The 15,297-nt window shown below is 49.8% G+C and overlaps 1 protein-coding gene across 1 annotated transcript in view; it reads left to right on the forward strand.

Moving 5' to 3' along the window:
* PHLPP1 (PH domain and leucine rich repeat protein phosphatase 1) overlaps window positions 1–15,297 on the forward strand; it is a 218,339-nt gene that overhangs the window by 151,296 nt on the left and 51,746 nt on the right. The window contains 3 exon segments of the mRNA XM_055124878.1: window positions 4,381–4,527; window positions 7,376–7,606; window positions 14,514–14,716. Of these exon segments, the coding sequence (XP_054980853.1) occupies window positions 4,381–4,527; window positions 7,376–7,606; window positions 14,514–14,716 (581 nt within the window).

Here is a 15,297-nt window from a genome sequence, read left to right on the forward strand (position 1 = left end):
CTTAAGTTTTAAGGCTTGAGGACTGTAATACTGGTTCAAATGAAATTACTTGCACTATCCCAGTTATATATTTTGTTCAAGGCCAGATTTATTTCAGAATCTGGCCCTGCACACACAGAGCCCGACGGGCTCATCTGGCCATGTGGCAGTGTCTGAAGTCTCTTCAGGAGGCACGGAGGTTCCCGGTCCTCTGGCAGGGTGCTGGCACCTGGCTCGCCCCTCTGCTCACCACCGAACTCATCTAGTCACTCTCTAAAGCTTTGCCTTGGTGGCCGTTTAGCCCCATCTCACACTCTCTGGGTCTCTGCCGGGCCGTTGGGATCGTTAGCAGCCCTTCTCGAGGCTGCACCCCACAGGCCGGCAGGGAACTGGAAGGCCAAGGGTGAGAGTTCCCAAAATGGACAAATTTTAATCCTGACAGGGAACTTGCGTTGTCAGGAGTAATTCAGGCCTTGTTTGCCAGAGAAGTTACTGAGCTCTGTGCTCATCTCTTGGAAGACTCAGGAGGGCGGGCTCCCCGGAGGGAGTGGAGAGACGCAGGATTCTCACCCGTCAGTACCACTCCGTGCAATGGACAGGTCGCCGGCAGGAGAATGACCGGAAGCCTCACGTCATGTTTTAGTTATCGTCAAATTGACAGCTCATTAAGTGGTATGTTCCCTCCTCCCCCTCTTCCTCCGAGAAATAACATTGAGCCTGCAAACAATAGGTGCAGATGCAAAAGCCCTACCGCACTGGACGAGGCGGAGTCGGGAGGAGGCCAGTAGGGTGACCCGGCCCACCCAGCCCATCCTCTCTGTCCACGCCCGGCGCCGGGAGGACAGGGCCAGGAGGAATGACACCTGCTGTCCTGGGGGCGGCGCTTGTGCCAGAAGGGACAGTACTTCTCGTCACGGGACGCTCTGCCTGGCGATGCTCCTGTCCTGGGGTTGATGCAGAGTGACTGCGCCTCTGGGTTTCCAGCTCGTGATTGTTTAAACTCCGTGGGCACATTCGTGACGCTCTCGGAGCTGCCCGCCAAAGGGGTTCTCGTGCAGCTTCCTTTCTGCTCTTTCACTCTGTGGCGCCGCCGCCTTCCTCTGTTTCACCCTTTGCTGCGTTGCGAGTCTCAGGCGGGTCAGAGTAAATCGCGTGGCTTAGACAAGTACACGTTCTTCCTTTCGCTGACACTTTTCCAGAGGGCCATGCTTCTTCCGGTCTCGGCTCTCTGAAAGTCCTGGAAATACTTCTGGTGTTGTTAATGCCCGGTGCATCCTTTTTTCTTCCATTTTACTAGGCTGTTCCTTCCTTCCTTCCTTCCTTCCTTCCTTCCTTCCTTCCTTCCTTCCTTCCTTCCTTCCTTCCTTCCTTCCTTCCTTCCTTCCTTCCTCTCTCCCTCCTTCCTTCCTTCCTCCCTCCCTCCCTCCCTTCCTTCTTTCCTTCCTTCCTTCCTTCCTTCCTTCCTTCCTTCCTTCCTTCCTTCCTTCCTTCCTTCCTTCCTCCTTCCTTCTTTCCTTCCTTCCTTCCTTCCTTCTTCCTTCCTTCCTTCCTTCCTTCCTTCCTTCCTTCCTTCCTTCCTTCCTTCCTTCCTCCTTCCTTCCTTCTTCTGTCCCTCCCTCCTTCCTTCCCTCCTTCCTCTCTCCCTCCCTCCTTCCTTCCCTCCTTCCTCCCTTCCCCCCACTCCTTCCTGTTCTCAGGGCTCACTCCTAACTGCACTCAGGATCATTCCTGCCAGGATTCGGGTAGCCATACGGGTGTCAGAGATGGAACCCAGCCCGCCGTGTGCCCCTTACCCTCTGCACCATCTCCCTGGCCCCTGGAGGACCTTTTCTTTAGGGTTCAGCTACATGCATATTTTCAAACTAGCCAGTTCCACCAAACCAGGAGTCCTGGTGAGAAAGTAGGATACCATTTCCTCGTGGACAAGAGCATCAGTTTCATCTGTTTCAGTATAGGGTTGTCAGATTTAGAAGAATTAAAAAAAAGAACAGTTAAATTAGAATTTCAGAAAAATAAAAGATATTTTAAATCTAAGTATGCCATATGTAATATTTTGACACAAACTAAAAATTTACTGTTTATATGAAATGTAAAAATAGCTAATGTCCTATATCTTCTATGACAGTTTTGAACAAATACTTCAGTGTATTCATTTAGGGGATGAATAAACCCATTTGTGGTAACATACATAGTTTTATGAAAAAAATCTAATGAAACGAAATAGTTTTGAAAATATTTGGGGGCTAATGCCTGGCTCTGTGCTCAGTGATCGGGGTCCAACATGTGTAACACGGGTCTGCCGTGTGTAAGGTAAGAGCCCTGCCAAAGACCACACTGCCTCTCCAGCCCGGGTTATTTCTCTTAATTTCTAATTATATCGAGTCTGTACTCCATCTGTGGAAAGGTGTTTTTTGTTTTTGTTTTCTTTTCCTTTTTGGGTCACACCTGGCGATGCACAGGGGTCACTTCTGGCTCTGCACTCAGGAATTACTCCTGGCAGTGCTCAGGGGACCATATGGGATGCTGGGAATCGAACCTGGGTTGGCTGCGTACAAGGCAAACGCCCTCCCCACTGTGCTATCGCTCCACCCCTATCTGTGGAAAGTTTTTTAAATGTCATGGTAACACTTTTAACCTGTGAAATTGATACATTGTCACTTTTCTCTCTAGAATAAACTTCAGCTGTTCAGTACAAAGTTTGACAATTTTACAGGATTCAACAAATACATCATATTTGCTGTTAAATGCTGAATGCATTGACCAGATTTATTTTTAGGATGTGTGCATCTGCTCTAGGCATGTCCAGCGCCTGGTTCTCGGCTTGGGTAGCTTATGAAGGACTAGTGTCACGTTACAATAGTCCATCCTTGTCTCCTGTGTAAGTTGTGTAGAGGTGGGCGCAGGAGAAAGACGAGAAAGAGACTTTCATTGCTTGGATAAGGAAGACAGTGGAAGAGCCCTTGGCAGAAGCGAACAGGAGGGAGGTCTGGTCTGGGGTCAAGATGTGGGTTCCGCGTGGACTGTCCTCGTGTCGCTGGGGAGAGGAGAGATGGGCGGTGAGAGAGAAGGGGAAGGAAATGACAGTGCATGGTAGAGATGCTTTGCTCTGGGGTGGGGAAGAGGAATGGAGACGATGGAAACCCACGGGCAGGCCAAGGGCCCCTGGAACTGGAAAGGCAAAATGAGGACGGCGCTGAGGAGAGAAGGGGAGAGCCGAGGAGGAGCTGGCCGGGGGCTAAGGGATGCCCCAGCTGCTGGTGTTTGGTTCGACAGCACCCGGGGCAGACAGCACAGTTCCGCCCCGTCTGGCTTGGACGGCTTCCGACCCGATCAGCAGAGGTTCCGAGTGTGTGATGGGAATTCCCAAGCCCTGGTCAGCCCGGCACTTCGCCTTCCCCCTGTCCTGTCTCAGGTGTGGGCACTAGGGTGAGAGAACCTGCACCAGTCCCCCCCGTGGCCAGACCCCGTCCCGGAGTAGGTGGGATAACTCAGGCCACCGCCAGCAGTGCTTAGGGGCTGCTTCCTGCGCTCTGCGGGGAACCGTGTCCGGTGCCATGGATCAGAGCAGGGTCCCGAGGGCTGGAGAAACAGCACAGTGGGGAGGGCGCTTGTTTGATTCCCAGGGCCCCGTCTGGTCCCACAAGCTTGCCAGGAGTGGTTCCTTGGTGTACAGCCAGAGCTGGGTGTGGTCCAAACCAAAAACCAACACCCGAATCCCAGGGCTGCAGCTGAACCGGCCACACCAAGCGAACGCCTCACTCCTTTCCTCTCTCTCCAGCCCTCAACTCCGTTTCAGAGTCCTAATTTTGTTTCATGTTTTGTTTTGTTTTGCACTGGAGTGATAGCACAGTGGGTAAGGCATTTCCCTTGCACGCAGCCGACCCGGGTTCGATTCCTCCATCCCTCTCGGAGAGCCTGGCAAGCTCTCTGTGGCATATTTGATATGCCAAAAACAGTAACAAGTCTCACAAGGAGACGTTACTGGTGCCCACACGAGCAAATCGATGAACAACGGGGTGGGGACGACAGTGCTACAGTGCTTGTTTGCTTTCAGGGCCACACCCGGCAGTGCTCAGGCATACCCGTGGCTCTGCACTCAGGGCTTACTCCTGGTGATGCTCTGGGGACCGTATGGGATGCTGAGGATTGAACCTGGGTTGGCCCTACAAGGCCAAATGCCCTACCCATTGTACTTACTATCTCTCTGGCCCCTAATTTTGTTTATTTTTAAAAACATAGTAGGTCAGAAGAAGCAGTCTGCTGCTTGCTGTTTTCCAGAAAACTCCATCCTTCCCCCATTGGTGTGGAGAGCTGGCTGGATTCCCTCAGGACGTGGTGAAACGTGTGCCGTTACTCAGCCGTGACGTTCTCTCTTCTTTCCTCTTGTTTTATCCGAATTAGGTTCACGAAGTTGAAGAGTCTCAACCTTTCCAACAACCGTCTCGGGGACTTCCCGTTAGCGGTCTGCAATATCCCAACGCTGACGGAGCTGAATGTGTCCTGCAACGCCCTCCAGGCCGTGCCCGCCGCCGTGGGGGTGATGCACAAGTGCGTATGGACATTACCCAGGGGCACTGCCTGGGGCCGGTTCACTTGTTGATCATGTGACCCCTGCGCTGTGCTAGCCTCTACACTCTTCACAGGGTTTTATTTAAATGCGTTTACTTTTATGTCAAGGTGACGTTGGTTTACTAGAGTGCCCAAGTTTATTTGTCCGGGGTGGGGTGCAGTGTCCCCACACCCTCGATCCTTGCCTGTGGTTGGGACCCGGTCAGCATTCCCCACACTGGAGCCCTCAGACCCCTTCTCAGAGCCCGCAGTTCTGTGGGCAGAGTCTGAGGGTCTCGTTTTCACTGGACATTGTCTAGTAAAAATTGCACAGAGCCTTGGGCTGGGGCTCAAGCCCGCGCCTCACTCGGTGAGGCTGAGTTAAACCCTGGGTACTGCGAAACACAGCCGGGAAATCAAAACCTCCTTATCTAGAACCGAGGATCCCCGAGAACAAATGTGACTGAACACAAAGGACGGGTCACGTTCTCTTTTGAATTAGATGGAGGTCTAAGTCTGAAAAATGAGTTGGAAAAATAAAAACCATTTGGGCTGGTTCACACTGCAGCGAGCTCCCATTATTTCTGCTAGTAAATTGGAAAAATTGATCATAATTTTTGTTTTCAATAAAGGATTAATGTTTATATCTGTTTTTTTTCCTCTCTGATACATTATTGCTGCAAGCCCTACTTTTTTTGTATGCTGATTATTTAATTATTTTATTAAAAACACCGTGATTTGTGAAATTGGTCATTATACAGTCGTTTCAAGCGTTTGAAGCAAACAACTTGAAACAAAGCATTCAAGTGTTCCAATGCCACCAGGGTGACCTTCCCTCCACCAGTGTCCCATCTCCCTCCCAACGCCAGCCTGCCCCTTTGGGCACATAACAAATTTCCTCTATATTGCTTATCCCAACAAAACTTTAAGAACTGGCCCATAGAATGATCAGAAAATAAATCCGTAAGAGATAATTAGTGATCACTGATTTTGACTTATGTAAATAAGAATTAAAACCATTTAATACAATATGATAAAATGCCTATTCTCATTTACATATATACTTTTCAGCTCTGGAATCTAAAGTATCACCTTATCACCGTCATCCCACTGCTCATCGATTTACTAAGTTGGGCGCCAGTAACATCTCCGTTTGTCCCAGCCTGAGATTTTAGCAGCCTCTGCTTACTCATTTTCCCCAACGATTGGAGGCACTTTTCAGGGTCCGGGGGAATGAGACCTGTTATTTTACTGTATTTGGCATATCGAATATGCCACGGGGAGCTTGCCACATTAAATTTTTTTTTGTACTTGGATCTTGTCATGGTAATAGTCATTTCTCACCTGTCATCAGTAACACTTTTAAAGCTATTTTGTGTTAGTATATTTTGGAGTTTACATGGAACGGCTAATGCCTGCAAGTGCAGATTTCCCCCGACACTTGATTCAAGCACTGTGGTGTACAGAGTTGCTCGTGGTGCTTCGTGACAGGCGTTCAGCATTCCAGCACCACCCCCACCACTGGCTCCAACTTCCCAGCCAGGCACTTAACAACTTATTTTATATTGTTTGTTATCAGTAATTTGCTGACAGAATGATTAAAAAAAGTTTCCTTAGAAGAAAGTTAGTAAAAATTGTTCCATCACACCACAGAGCCATGAAGTCTTTGTATAAGAGATGAGTAAGATATTGTTACAGGTGAAGCCTTCTGTGTTTGTGTTTTATTAATCAAGATTGGTTGCCGTTATATCCTGTCCAGTGTGGCGTGCTGCTCCTGCTTTATCAGTGTTGTAGAGCTTGCGAGCTTGCTCCAGGAAGTACAGAATTTTTAGCAGGGTGGTACAGCTGGAGTGAAATTTTTAACTGGGTGGTGGCTTTGGAGTGTGTGTGTGTGTGTTTGTGTGTGTGTGTGTGTGCGCTGTGACTCCTGACGAAAGCACAGGTTGTGTGTGTGTGTGTGTGTGTGTGTGTGTGTGTGTGTGTGTCTGTCTGTCTGTCTGCTGGGACTCCTGAAAATACAGGGAGAGGACTAGGCGAAAGCCTGGAGATTTCAGTCACAAAACCTGCGCACCTTAATTTTTCAGCAGATTCATTTCTGGTCCCAAAGCTGGCGGGGGGGGGGGATCTCTGTGTGTGTGTGTGTGTGTGTGTGTGTGAGAGAGAGAGAGAGAGAGAGAGAGAGAGAGAGACTGCTGGGACTTCTGAAAATACAGGGAGAAGACTAGGCGAAAGCAGGGGTGTGTGTGTGTGTCACTGCTGGGACTCCTGAAAATACAGGGAGAGGACTAGGTGAAAGCCAGTGTGTGTGTGTGTGTGTATGTGTTTGTGTGTGTGTGTGTGTGTGTCACTGCTGGGACTCCTGAAAATACAGGGAGAGGACTAGATGAAAGCCAGTGTGTGTTTGTGTGTGTATGTGTTTGTGTGTGTGTGTGTGTGTCACTGCTGGGACTCCTGAAAATACAGGGAGAGGACTAGGTGAAAGCAGGTGTGTGTGTGTGTGTGTGTGTATGTGTGTGTGTGTGTGTGTGTGTGTGTGTGGTGTGTGTGTGTCTACAGGTAGAGGACTAGGCGAAAGCCTGGAGATTTCAGTCACAAAACCCGTGCATCTGAATTTTTCAGCAGATTCATTTCTGGTCCCAAAGCAGCGAAATCGGGCTGGGGACATGGCGACAACTGTGGAGTGTGGGAGCACTCGGCTCTGTTTGGGCGGGCACTGCACGCCCTACTCTAACACAGGTTATAGCTGGTTATTTCTCACCAGCAGTATGAACTGTGCTCACGGAACTAGTGTGTTGATCATACAGAACTAAAATATATCTGTTGTCTTTGTCTTTCTTTTGCTTAATAGCTTGCAGACGTTTTTGTTGGATGGGAACTTTCTGCAGACCCTCCCTGCCGAATTGGAGAACATGCATCAGCTCAGCTACCTTGGTCTTTCGTTCAACGAGTTCACCGACATTCCGGAGGTGCTGGAGAAGCTGACGGCGGTGGAGAAACTCTGTATGTCTGGAAACTGTCTCGAGAGCCTGAACCTACAGGCTTTAAGGAGAATGCCTCACATCAAGCACGTGGACCTAAGGTGAGCACCCGAAACGGATTCCGTGTGAGGAGTTTCCACTGCAGCCTTTTGGTGGCGTTCTCCCACCAGACAAGCTACCTGTCTCTTGCAGTTCGGCCCATTTATTTCCATGTTAGCAGCAGGGGAGCGTAATGAGCAGACGTCGGGTTTACTTGTGTCTGAAACTTGTCAGCGTTTTTATCTCACTGATACAGTGCCACATATCTTGAAGATTTTACTTTATTTTACAAGTTTGAGATCAGTTTTTTTTAATTTGAGAAAACATTAATTTACATAACTGTGTTTTTCAAAGTTGTTTTCCCATAGCTACTACCGAAGTACCAGTACCCTTTCACTGCAGTGCACTGGGCCCCTTCCCGGTAGTGGCCAGAGCCCCGGGGTCTGGCTCCCGAGTCTCTCTCGTCAACCCAGGTTGGGTTTTATTGGCCGTGCCAGGAATCCGCATGCAGTGCAGACGCTGTGCCTCCGAGCTGCATGTGACTGAATAAGTCAGACCAGAAAGGCAGAGCGCGCCTGAGGGTGCATGGAGGCCGTGTCATCGAGAACCAGTGCGTGACTTTCTCTCCCGGTCCTTTGCTGTGGCTTGAGAGACAGTTGACATCATGCAGCATCTCCCCTCAAATATTTTTTTTCTTCCTTGACTCCCATCATGTAATGCATTCAGGTTTATTAGTTTACAGGTGGTTCTGCCCGGAGTTTCCAGTTCTTTGGAAAACTATAAAGCTTATAATCTCATGTTCAGCCCAGAATTTGACTGATAGCTCTTCCTACCCCTCGTGAGAGCCACGGACCCTGCATCTTGAATCCTGGGCACGTCATACTCCAGCTGGATATGACTGCGTGGTCCTCTCTCCTTGGAAGATGCTCATAACTGTACTTTCAGACATCAGGTTCAGTTTCAGTTTCTAAAGCGTGAGGACCCAAGGAGAAAGCTTTTCTGGATGTCCTTTGTGAGGATAGACCAGAACAAGTCGTGGACTTTGTTCCTGCAAAGCAAAATACTGGCTTTAGACTAGCCATCCCGCTTTGATCCTTTTTCAGCTGTTCTACCTCCACCACTAGCTGGGATTGATGGCCGCATACCTGCCAGCCACGATACGGATGGAACACAATATTTCCTCCCTCGGCACCACTGTGCACTCATCTAGAAATGACAGTAACAGCAGCTAAGCCGTGGCGTTTGGGAAGGGATTGATTCTGGTTGTTTCTGTTCCGGGGACGCTCTCAGTTTCGTTCCCACTGCCTGACCGAGGACACTTCTGGAACCCATTCAGCTGTCATTCTTGGCCCCTCTCCACTTCTCGATGTGGAGGCAGACCCGCCCTGGCCTTCCTGCCCGCTTCCTCTGCTGATCGACCCACGCCCTTACTCTGGCCTGTCTGATTTCAGCCGATATAAAGGCGCATCTTTCAATTTCGCTCCTCTTTTTCATGTGGTTTCTGTGTGGTTAGGTCGAGGAAATCCATTCATTCCATTCCCACAACAAGTTGTTTGGTTTGCCATTTCTCACGCTACGGCGACAGAGCCTGCCGCACCTGGGCGGCGTTAGCAATTTGCAGACGGATGGGTCTTAGTTCGGGAAGTACAAAGGGCTATAATTTATGTGACTTGGAGAGTTTTTCGGAATGTGACAGGACAGGGAACTGAACACTTTGTCTTATTAACTTTCCAAGTCGTTGTCAGCTGAGTTGTTGACATTGTTTGCTCCTGAGTCATTCGGGCTTAGAGAAACTGATTGTTGGAGACTTTCAGCCCTTTTTAAATTCCAGCTCCCGTGGATGGCAAGGGCCGTCCTGGCTTCAGGTGACAAGCACGCGTCCCCTGATGAAGCAGGGAGCCGGGTGTGGCGAGAGCCCCAGCCCCCTCCAGAGCGGGAAGCCTGTTTCTTCCTTCTTCAGGTCAAAAACTACATCAGATTAAGAGTGATCTTCATAACCTTGAGCTGGTGAATTATGTCTGACACGTATTTATTGTTGTTCTGGTTTTGCCCAGTGGCGCTGTTGGCGCCCGAGCTCTCTCCTGGCTTGCCTCTGTGTCCCGCCCAGTGACTGGCAGGGTACGGGCTGCCCCTCCTCGGTCTCCCTCTTTCTTACCACTCAGAAGTTTTCTAATTTTCCTTTGCTTTCCCTTGATTAAAACAGACTTCCATTTTTTTAATATCAGTTCATTTACTTATTTTAGCATCTTTTTTATAGCATCAGTTAAAGCAATATATAATTTTCTCCTTGGCCAAATTGTATCATTAATCAGAATGAATAATTCTGTAATTATAATGATGGGGGGGTTAAATAAATATGCTTCTATAAGTGCACACTTTTACCTGGAGTAAAATGATACTTCATTAATTTTATTTATTTATTTATTTATTTATTTTTTTGCTTTTTGGGTCACACCTGGCGATGCACAGGAGTTACTCCTGGCTCTGCACTCAGGAATTACCCCTGGCAGTGCTCAGGGGACCATGTGGGGTGCTGGGAATCGAACCCGGGTCGGCCGCATGCAAGGCAAACGCCCTACCCGCTGTGCTATTGTTCCAGCCCCAATACTTTATTAATTTTTAATTAGCACTTTTAAAAACAAAATATCCGTTTTAGGCATACTCCTAAAGTTACTCTGATTTTTAGTTTCCAGGCTAGAAAGTTGTAAGGATTAGATGAGTTAAGATGAGTTAATATATATATGAACGTGGATGCATATAATAGGTACTTGGAGACTTCATGTTAAGTAGAGCACTGATTTAGGCAAATTAAAAAAAAATTTTTTTATTGGATCATTGTGGGATTGACCCTTACATACAGTGTTTCAACACCCATCTCTCCACCAGTGTACATTTCCCAGCACCAAGCTCCCAGTCCTCCCCCCCATACACACCCCCAAATAACCTGCCCTTATAGCAGGCACCTTTCCTCTCTGTCTCTCTCTCTCTCCCCCGCCCCACCCCAATTTTTTAAAACAATTTATTTCATTTTCTGTTTGTTTCGTTTTGGTGGGGACACCTGGTGTTGCTCAGGGCTTAACTCCTGATACTCTGCTCAGGAATAATCCAAGGCAAGCACCGTACCCTTACACCATCTCTCCAGCCCAAACAATTCATTTCCTTTAAAAAAAAAAAATATATATATATATATATATGCACGTATATATATATATATATATATATATGTTTTGTGTAGTTTAGTTAACATGGTTATAGTAGTGATAGCATTTACAATTTTGCTGTACAAAATTACTGCACCTTCCCTAGCCCCAGAGTGTCCCAGACGGTCATCCGCTGTCCACATGTGCTTTTAGTCCGTGCTTTCATATCCCAAACCTCTTCCAGCTTTCTCAACGTTTTTTTTTAATCCAAGGCCGAGGGTCTGTTCCTGCCTGACAGTGTCTATTCCTTTGCTTTGTCTCTGTGTATGCCACACAGGGGCGATGCACCTGGCATCTGGCTTCTTCCTTCAGCCTGGTCTTTCCTCCCGACTCCAATTCTTGCTGCACTTCACTGGTTATCTGGACACCAGACTCTTGGGGGGGTGATGGGGCGTGTTTGGTCCACACTCGGCTGTGCCCAGGGATCATTTCGGGGGTGCTCAGGGGACCATCTACAGTGCTGGGGATGGAGCCGGGCTTGGCCACGTGCGAGGCAGATGCCCTCCGTGTACTCCATGTGCTGTCCCTCTGGCCCTCGGACACTGCAGTGTAGAGACCGCTTCTAAACTACCAGCAGAGCCTCGTGTTTGGTCAGACCCACTTTTCTCCTTGTCTGGCCTCCTCCTTGCTACTGTCTCCTTTCTGAGCCTCTGAGGAGCCGTGTGCTGGGAGCCTGCAGCTCTCTGTGTAGCGTGTGCACGCTCTCGCTCACGTCTGGTCCGCCCCCCCCCCCCCCAGCCTGCCAGTGCGTGAGGGCGAGGTGAGACACCCACCCGGTACTGGCTACTCGTTACTCCACAGAGAGACGTCCCCCAGCTAAGACTGTATGTCAGAGGCGGGCGTCCGCTGCCATCGCATCCCGGCGGGTTTCTCGAACCCTACACACCGAGCAGGGAGTAGACTGAACACAGGGCAGTGGTGGCCGCGAGCCCTGGTAACTGTCGTCTGTTACGACCACAGTAAGGAAGTGCTTTGCATTTGACAGCATGCGTGATTGTCCTTGCTGAGGAACTGCATCCAACGGCAGTCTGTTCATCCCTTTCTGATGTCCTCCTCATCGCTGTCGCTCGCCAGGGCCAGCACGGGCCCATTTGATTTTGCTCAGCTGCCCATAGCACGGGGGCAGTGTCCTCCCTGTCCTGCAGGTGAGAGCCGCGCTTGCTGCAGGTGCTGACGGGCCTGTTGCGGGTCCCTCTGTTCAGTGCCGATGTGCTGACCTGCAGACTGCAGCTGGCACCCGGCGTTCCGTCCCACGCCTGGCCACACGTCCCGACTACCCAGGGGGCATTCAGGAAGCTGAAGGACTGATTTAGAGGATTAGTAGAGAAAAGTTTCTTTCATTTTGATTGGTTTAGGGCCACTCCCAGTGCTCCCGGACAGTGCTCAGGGGTCACTCCACACTCTGCTGGTCCATGTGCTGCTGGGGTTCTTACCCCTTGCCCCCCGCCCAGCTACTGCTTGTGCCCATCCTGTTGATCAGCTCTTAGCCCTAAAGGCTTGTCACAGTGAGATACATAGTGACAAAGTTGTTCATGACCAGGTTTCAGTCATGCAGTGTTCCGGCACCCACCCCTCCACCAGGGTCTGTTTCCCACCACAACGGGCCCATTTCCCTCCCGCCGCCCCACTCCCCACCCCGCCTCCGTGGCTCTGTGGCCCTTACTTTCCTTCTGTCTCTGACTCTGTCTCTGTCTCTCTTCTGTCTCTCTGTCTGTCTGTCTCCCCCTTTGGTTTGTGACACAGATACTGAGGGTTATCGTGTTTGTTCCTTTACCTACTTTCAGCACAGTTTCTACCCAGAGTGATCATTTCCGACTATCTTTGTCGTACCGGTCCCCTCTCTACCCCAGTAGCCTTCTTCCCCGGCACTTGAGGCAGGCTTCCAGCCGTGGACTAGCCCTCCCTGCCCTTGTTTCTACTGTCCTAACGGGTATTTTTAAACATTTTTAAACATCTAAACATTTCTTCGCTTTAAAGTGTTCTTCTGAAAGAGCTGTGTTACTGAGTAAATCTAGAACTTTTAACATGTTAAGCTCGGACAGGACTTACGAGTTAAACTCAACTGTGAGGATGTTAACTTCCCTTTTTAGATTTTTCTCATTTTCTCATTTGTCCAGCCCTTTAGTTATTCAGGTGTCATCACCATGAAATTGTTGGGGCTGGTAAGCATTTGGAAATAGGTAAATTCCCAAGTTTGAGATCAGTGTTTTCATATTGCAACGTGGAATGAAAATGAAAAAGAAAAGTAGCCAAAAAAAAATTCCCTTGTGAGGATGTTTGAAATGAGCATATGCCGAGCGAGCATGTTCCTGCGGCGGCTCTTGGCTCTGTGGTCGTCCTTGTGCTGGGTGGCTGGTCACGTGCTCTGTGGCGCCCTCGGCGACTGTGCGTGCATCTCTCTCTCGAGCAGTTCCCCCACATCTCTCTCTCAAGCAGTTCCCCCCACATCTCTCTCAGCAGTTCCCCCACATCTCTCTCTCAAGCAGTTCCCTCCACATCTCTCTCGTGAGAGCAGTTCCCCCGACATCTCTCTCTCGAGCAGTTCCCCCCACATCTCTCTCTCGAGCAGTTCCCCACACATCTCTCTCGAGAACAGTTCCCCCCAAGGCCTTCTTCTGTGCCCCACCTCCCTAGTCGTGCTCTTCCAGCCAAGCACACACTCTTCTCAATCTCCTGGCTTGTATCAGACACAGAGGACGTTGGTGGTTTACAAAGGAGCTGGGCAGCCCCTGGCAGAGTAGATGTTGAGATTGACCTGTGTTCTGCCTCTCCTTGTAGTGAACTGTAGCTCTGTGGTCCCCAGGCCCCTCTTCTAGGCGCTCCCTGATGGAGGCCTCATCTGCTGACCGCTCGCTTCCTGAGATGGCTGTGCTGCCCCGTCCACCCACTGTCCCACTCTGGTCTGCACTCGGTGACAGATCCCCGTCCTTGGCTGTCATTGCATTCTGCTTAGTGACCCCTAGACAAGTCCAGTGTCTTCTGCACTTTTAAGCAGAATTTTTTTTTCTTTTTGCTGTTTGGGTCACACCAGCGATGCACAGGGGTTACTCCTGGCTCTGCACTCAGGAATTACTCCTGGCAGTGCTCGGGGGACCCTATGGGATGCTGGGAATCAAACCCGGGTCAGCCTCGTGCAAGGCAAACGCCCTACCCGCTGTGCTATCGCTCCAGCCCCCTGAGCAGGAATTTTTAAGATGAGCCAGTTTGAGTATGAAATCGTGAGCTCTGGGTCAGCCCCAAATAAAGGTATTTATTTGCTTTCCTGTATTTGGTATAAATAGGACTTTGATTTTCTTCCCGAGTGCTCCTTTGGGTCTTCTTCTGTGTGACTGCCCATTCTCTCTCCTTCAGTCACTGTTCACTCTCATGGGACCTGCTTAATTGCCCTACATTTTGTTTCTTGTGTTCTTTCAGTTAAATTCTTTGGAAATAATGATTAAATAGATTTTCCCCCCTGTCTTGTGCTGGATTAAGTTACAGTAACTTGTGTGCTCCACTTTGAGGTCTCAGGTGTGTTTCAGAATATATTTGCAGTAACCTTGCAAAAACCTCTCCCGACCTCAGTCACAGCTGAGAATAGCCAGAGAATCTGGCCAGTCTAGCAGCGAGTGCTGAGATGAAAGAAGTCGTGGGGAACCGCAGCACAGGAGTGGAGTGACGGGCGTAATCTAGAAAGACTTGCCTCCTTCTCCTTAGCCCCCTTAGGGTGTGGCCGTGTATCCGGGCATTGCTGTTCCTCATGGTTGTGTTTGCTCGCTTCCCCCCGCAGGCTGAACATCATCAGGAAGCTGGAGGCCGAGGAAATAGACTTCCTCCCGCACATCACTCAGCTTGACCTGCGCGACAATAAGCTCGGCGAGCTCGAGGCTGTGGTTTTCAACAACATCGAAGTCTTGCACTGTGAGAGGAATCAGCTGGTGACGCTAAACATCTGCGGCTGTTTCCTGAAAGCACTCTATGCCTCTTCCAACGGTATGTCCCGGAGCCCACATCAAAGTCTCTCCTCGGGTTCCAAGGATTTTTCTTAGCGCCATCAGCGCTGCCTCCCTTTGATTTGCCTTTCTGCAGATTTAGTAAAATAAAAGCGTCGAGTTTTGCTATGATAAAAAAAAAAATCATAAAAGAAAGAGTGCTGGTTTGGTGTTTAAAGGAACCGAAGCGGGGGAGTTTCGGAGGTTTTCGAGTTCTTGTGTTTGCCATACTGAGATAGGAGAAGTCACGTCCCCTTGTGATTTGGCTCGTCTGCATGAGCGGGCGGCTGGGGCGTGGGGGGGCAGGACGGGCTCTGGCTGCCTTGTGGAGAGGCGAAGTCGGAAGCCTTGATTTCGTTTTGGAAAGTGAAAGTAAGAGGAAGACCCGTCCCGTCCCGTAGTTCATTCAAGGACTCGGGTTTCGTGCTCTGCTTGCGGCGGAACTGACCGCGGAGCTGCCTGCGTGTCCACCCCAGCTCCCGTGATGAGAGCTCAGACGCTGGACGGGGAATGTGGGCAGCTGAGCAGGAGAGGGTGTGCGTGCCTCGGCGTGCGCGGCCCCGGGTTCCATCCCCAGCACCA

This window comes from Sorex araneus, chromosome 2 (genome assembly GCF_027595985.1).
Source record: "Sorex araneus isolate mSorAra2 chromosome 2, mSorAra2.pri, whole genome shotgun sequence".
NCBI lineage: Eukaryota > Metazoa > Chordata > Mammalia > Eulipotyphla > Soricidae > Sorex > Sorex araneus.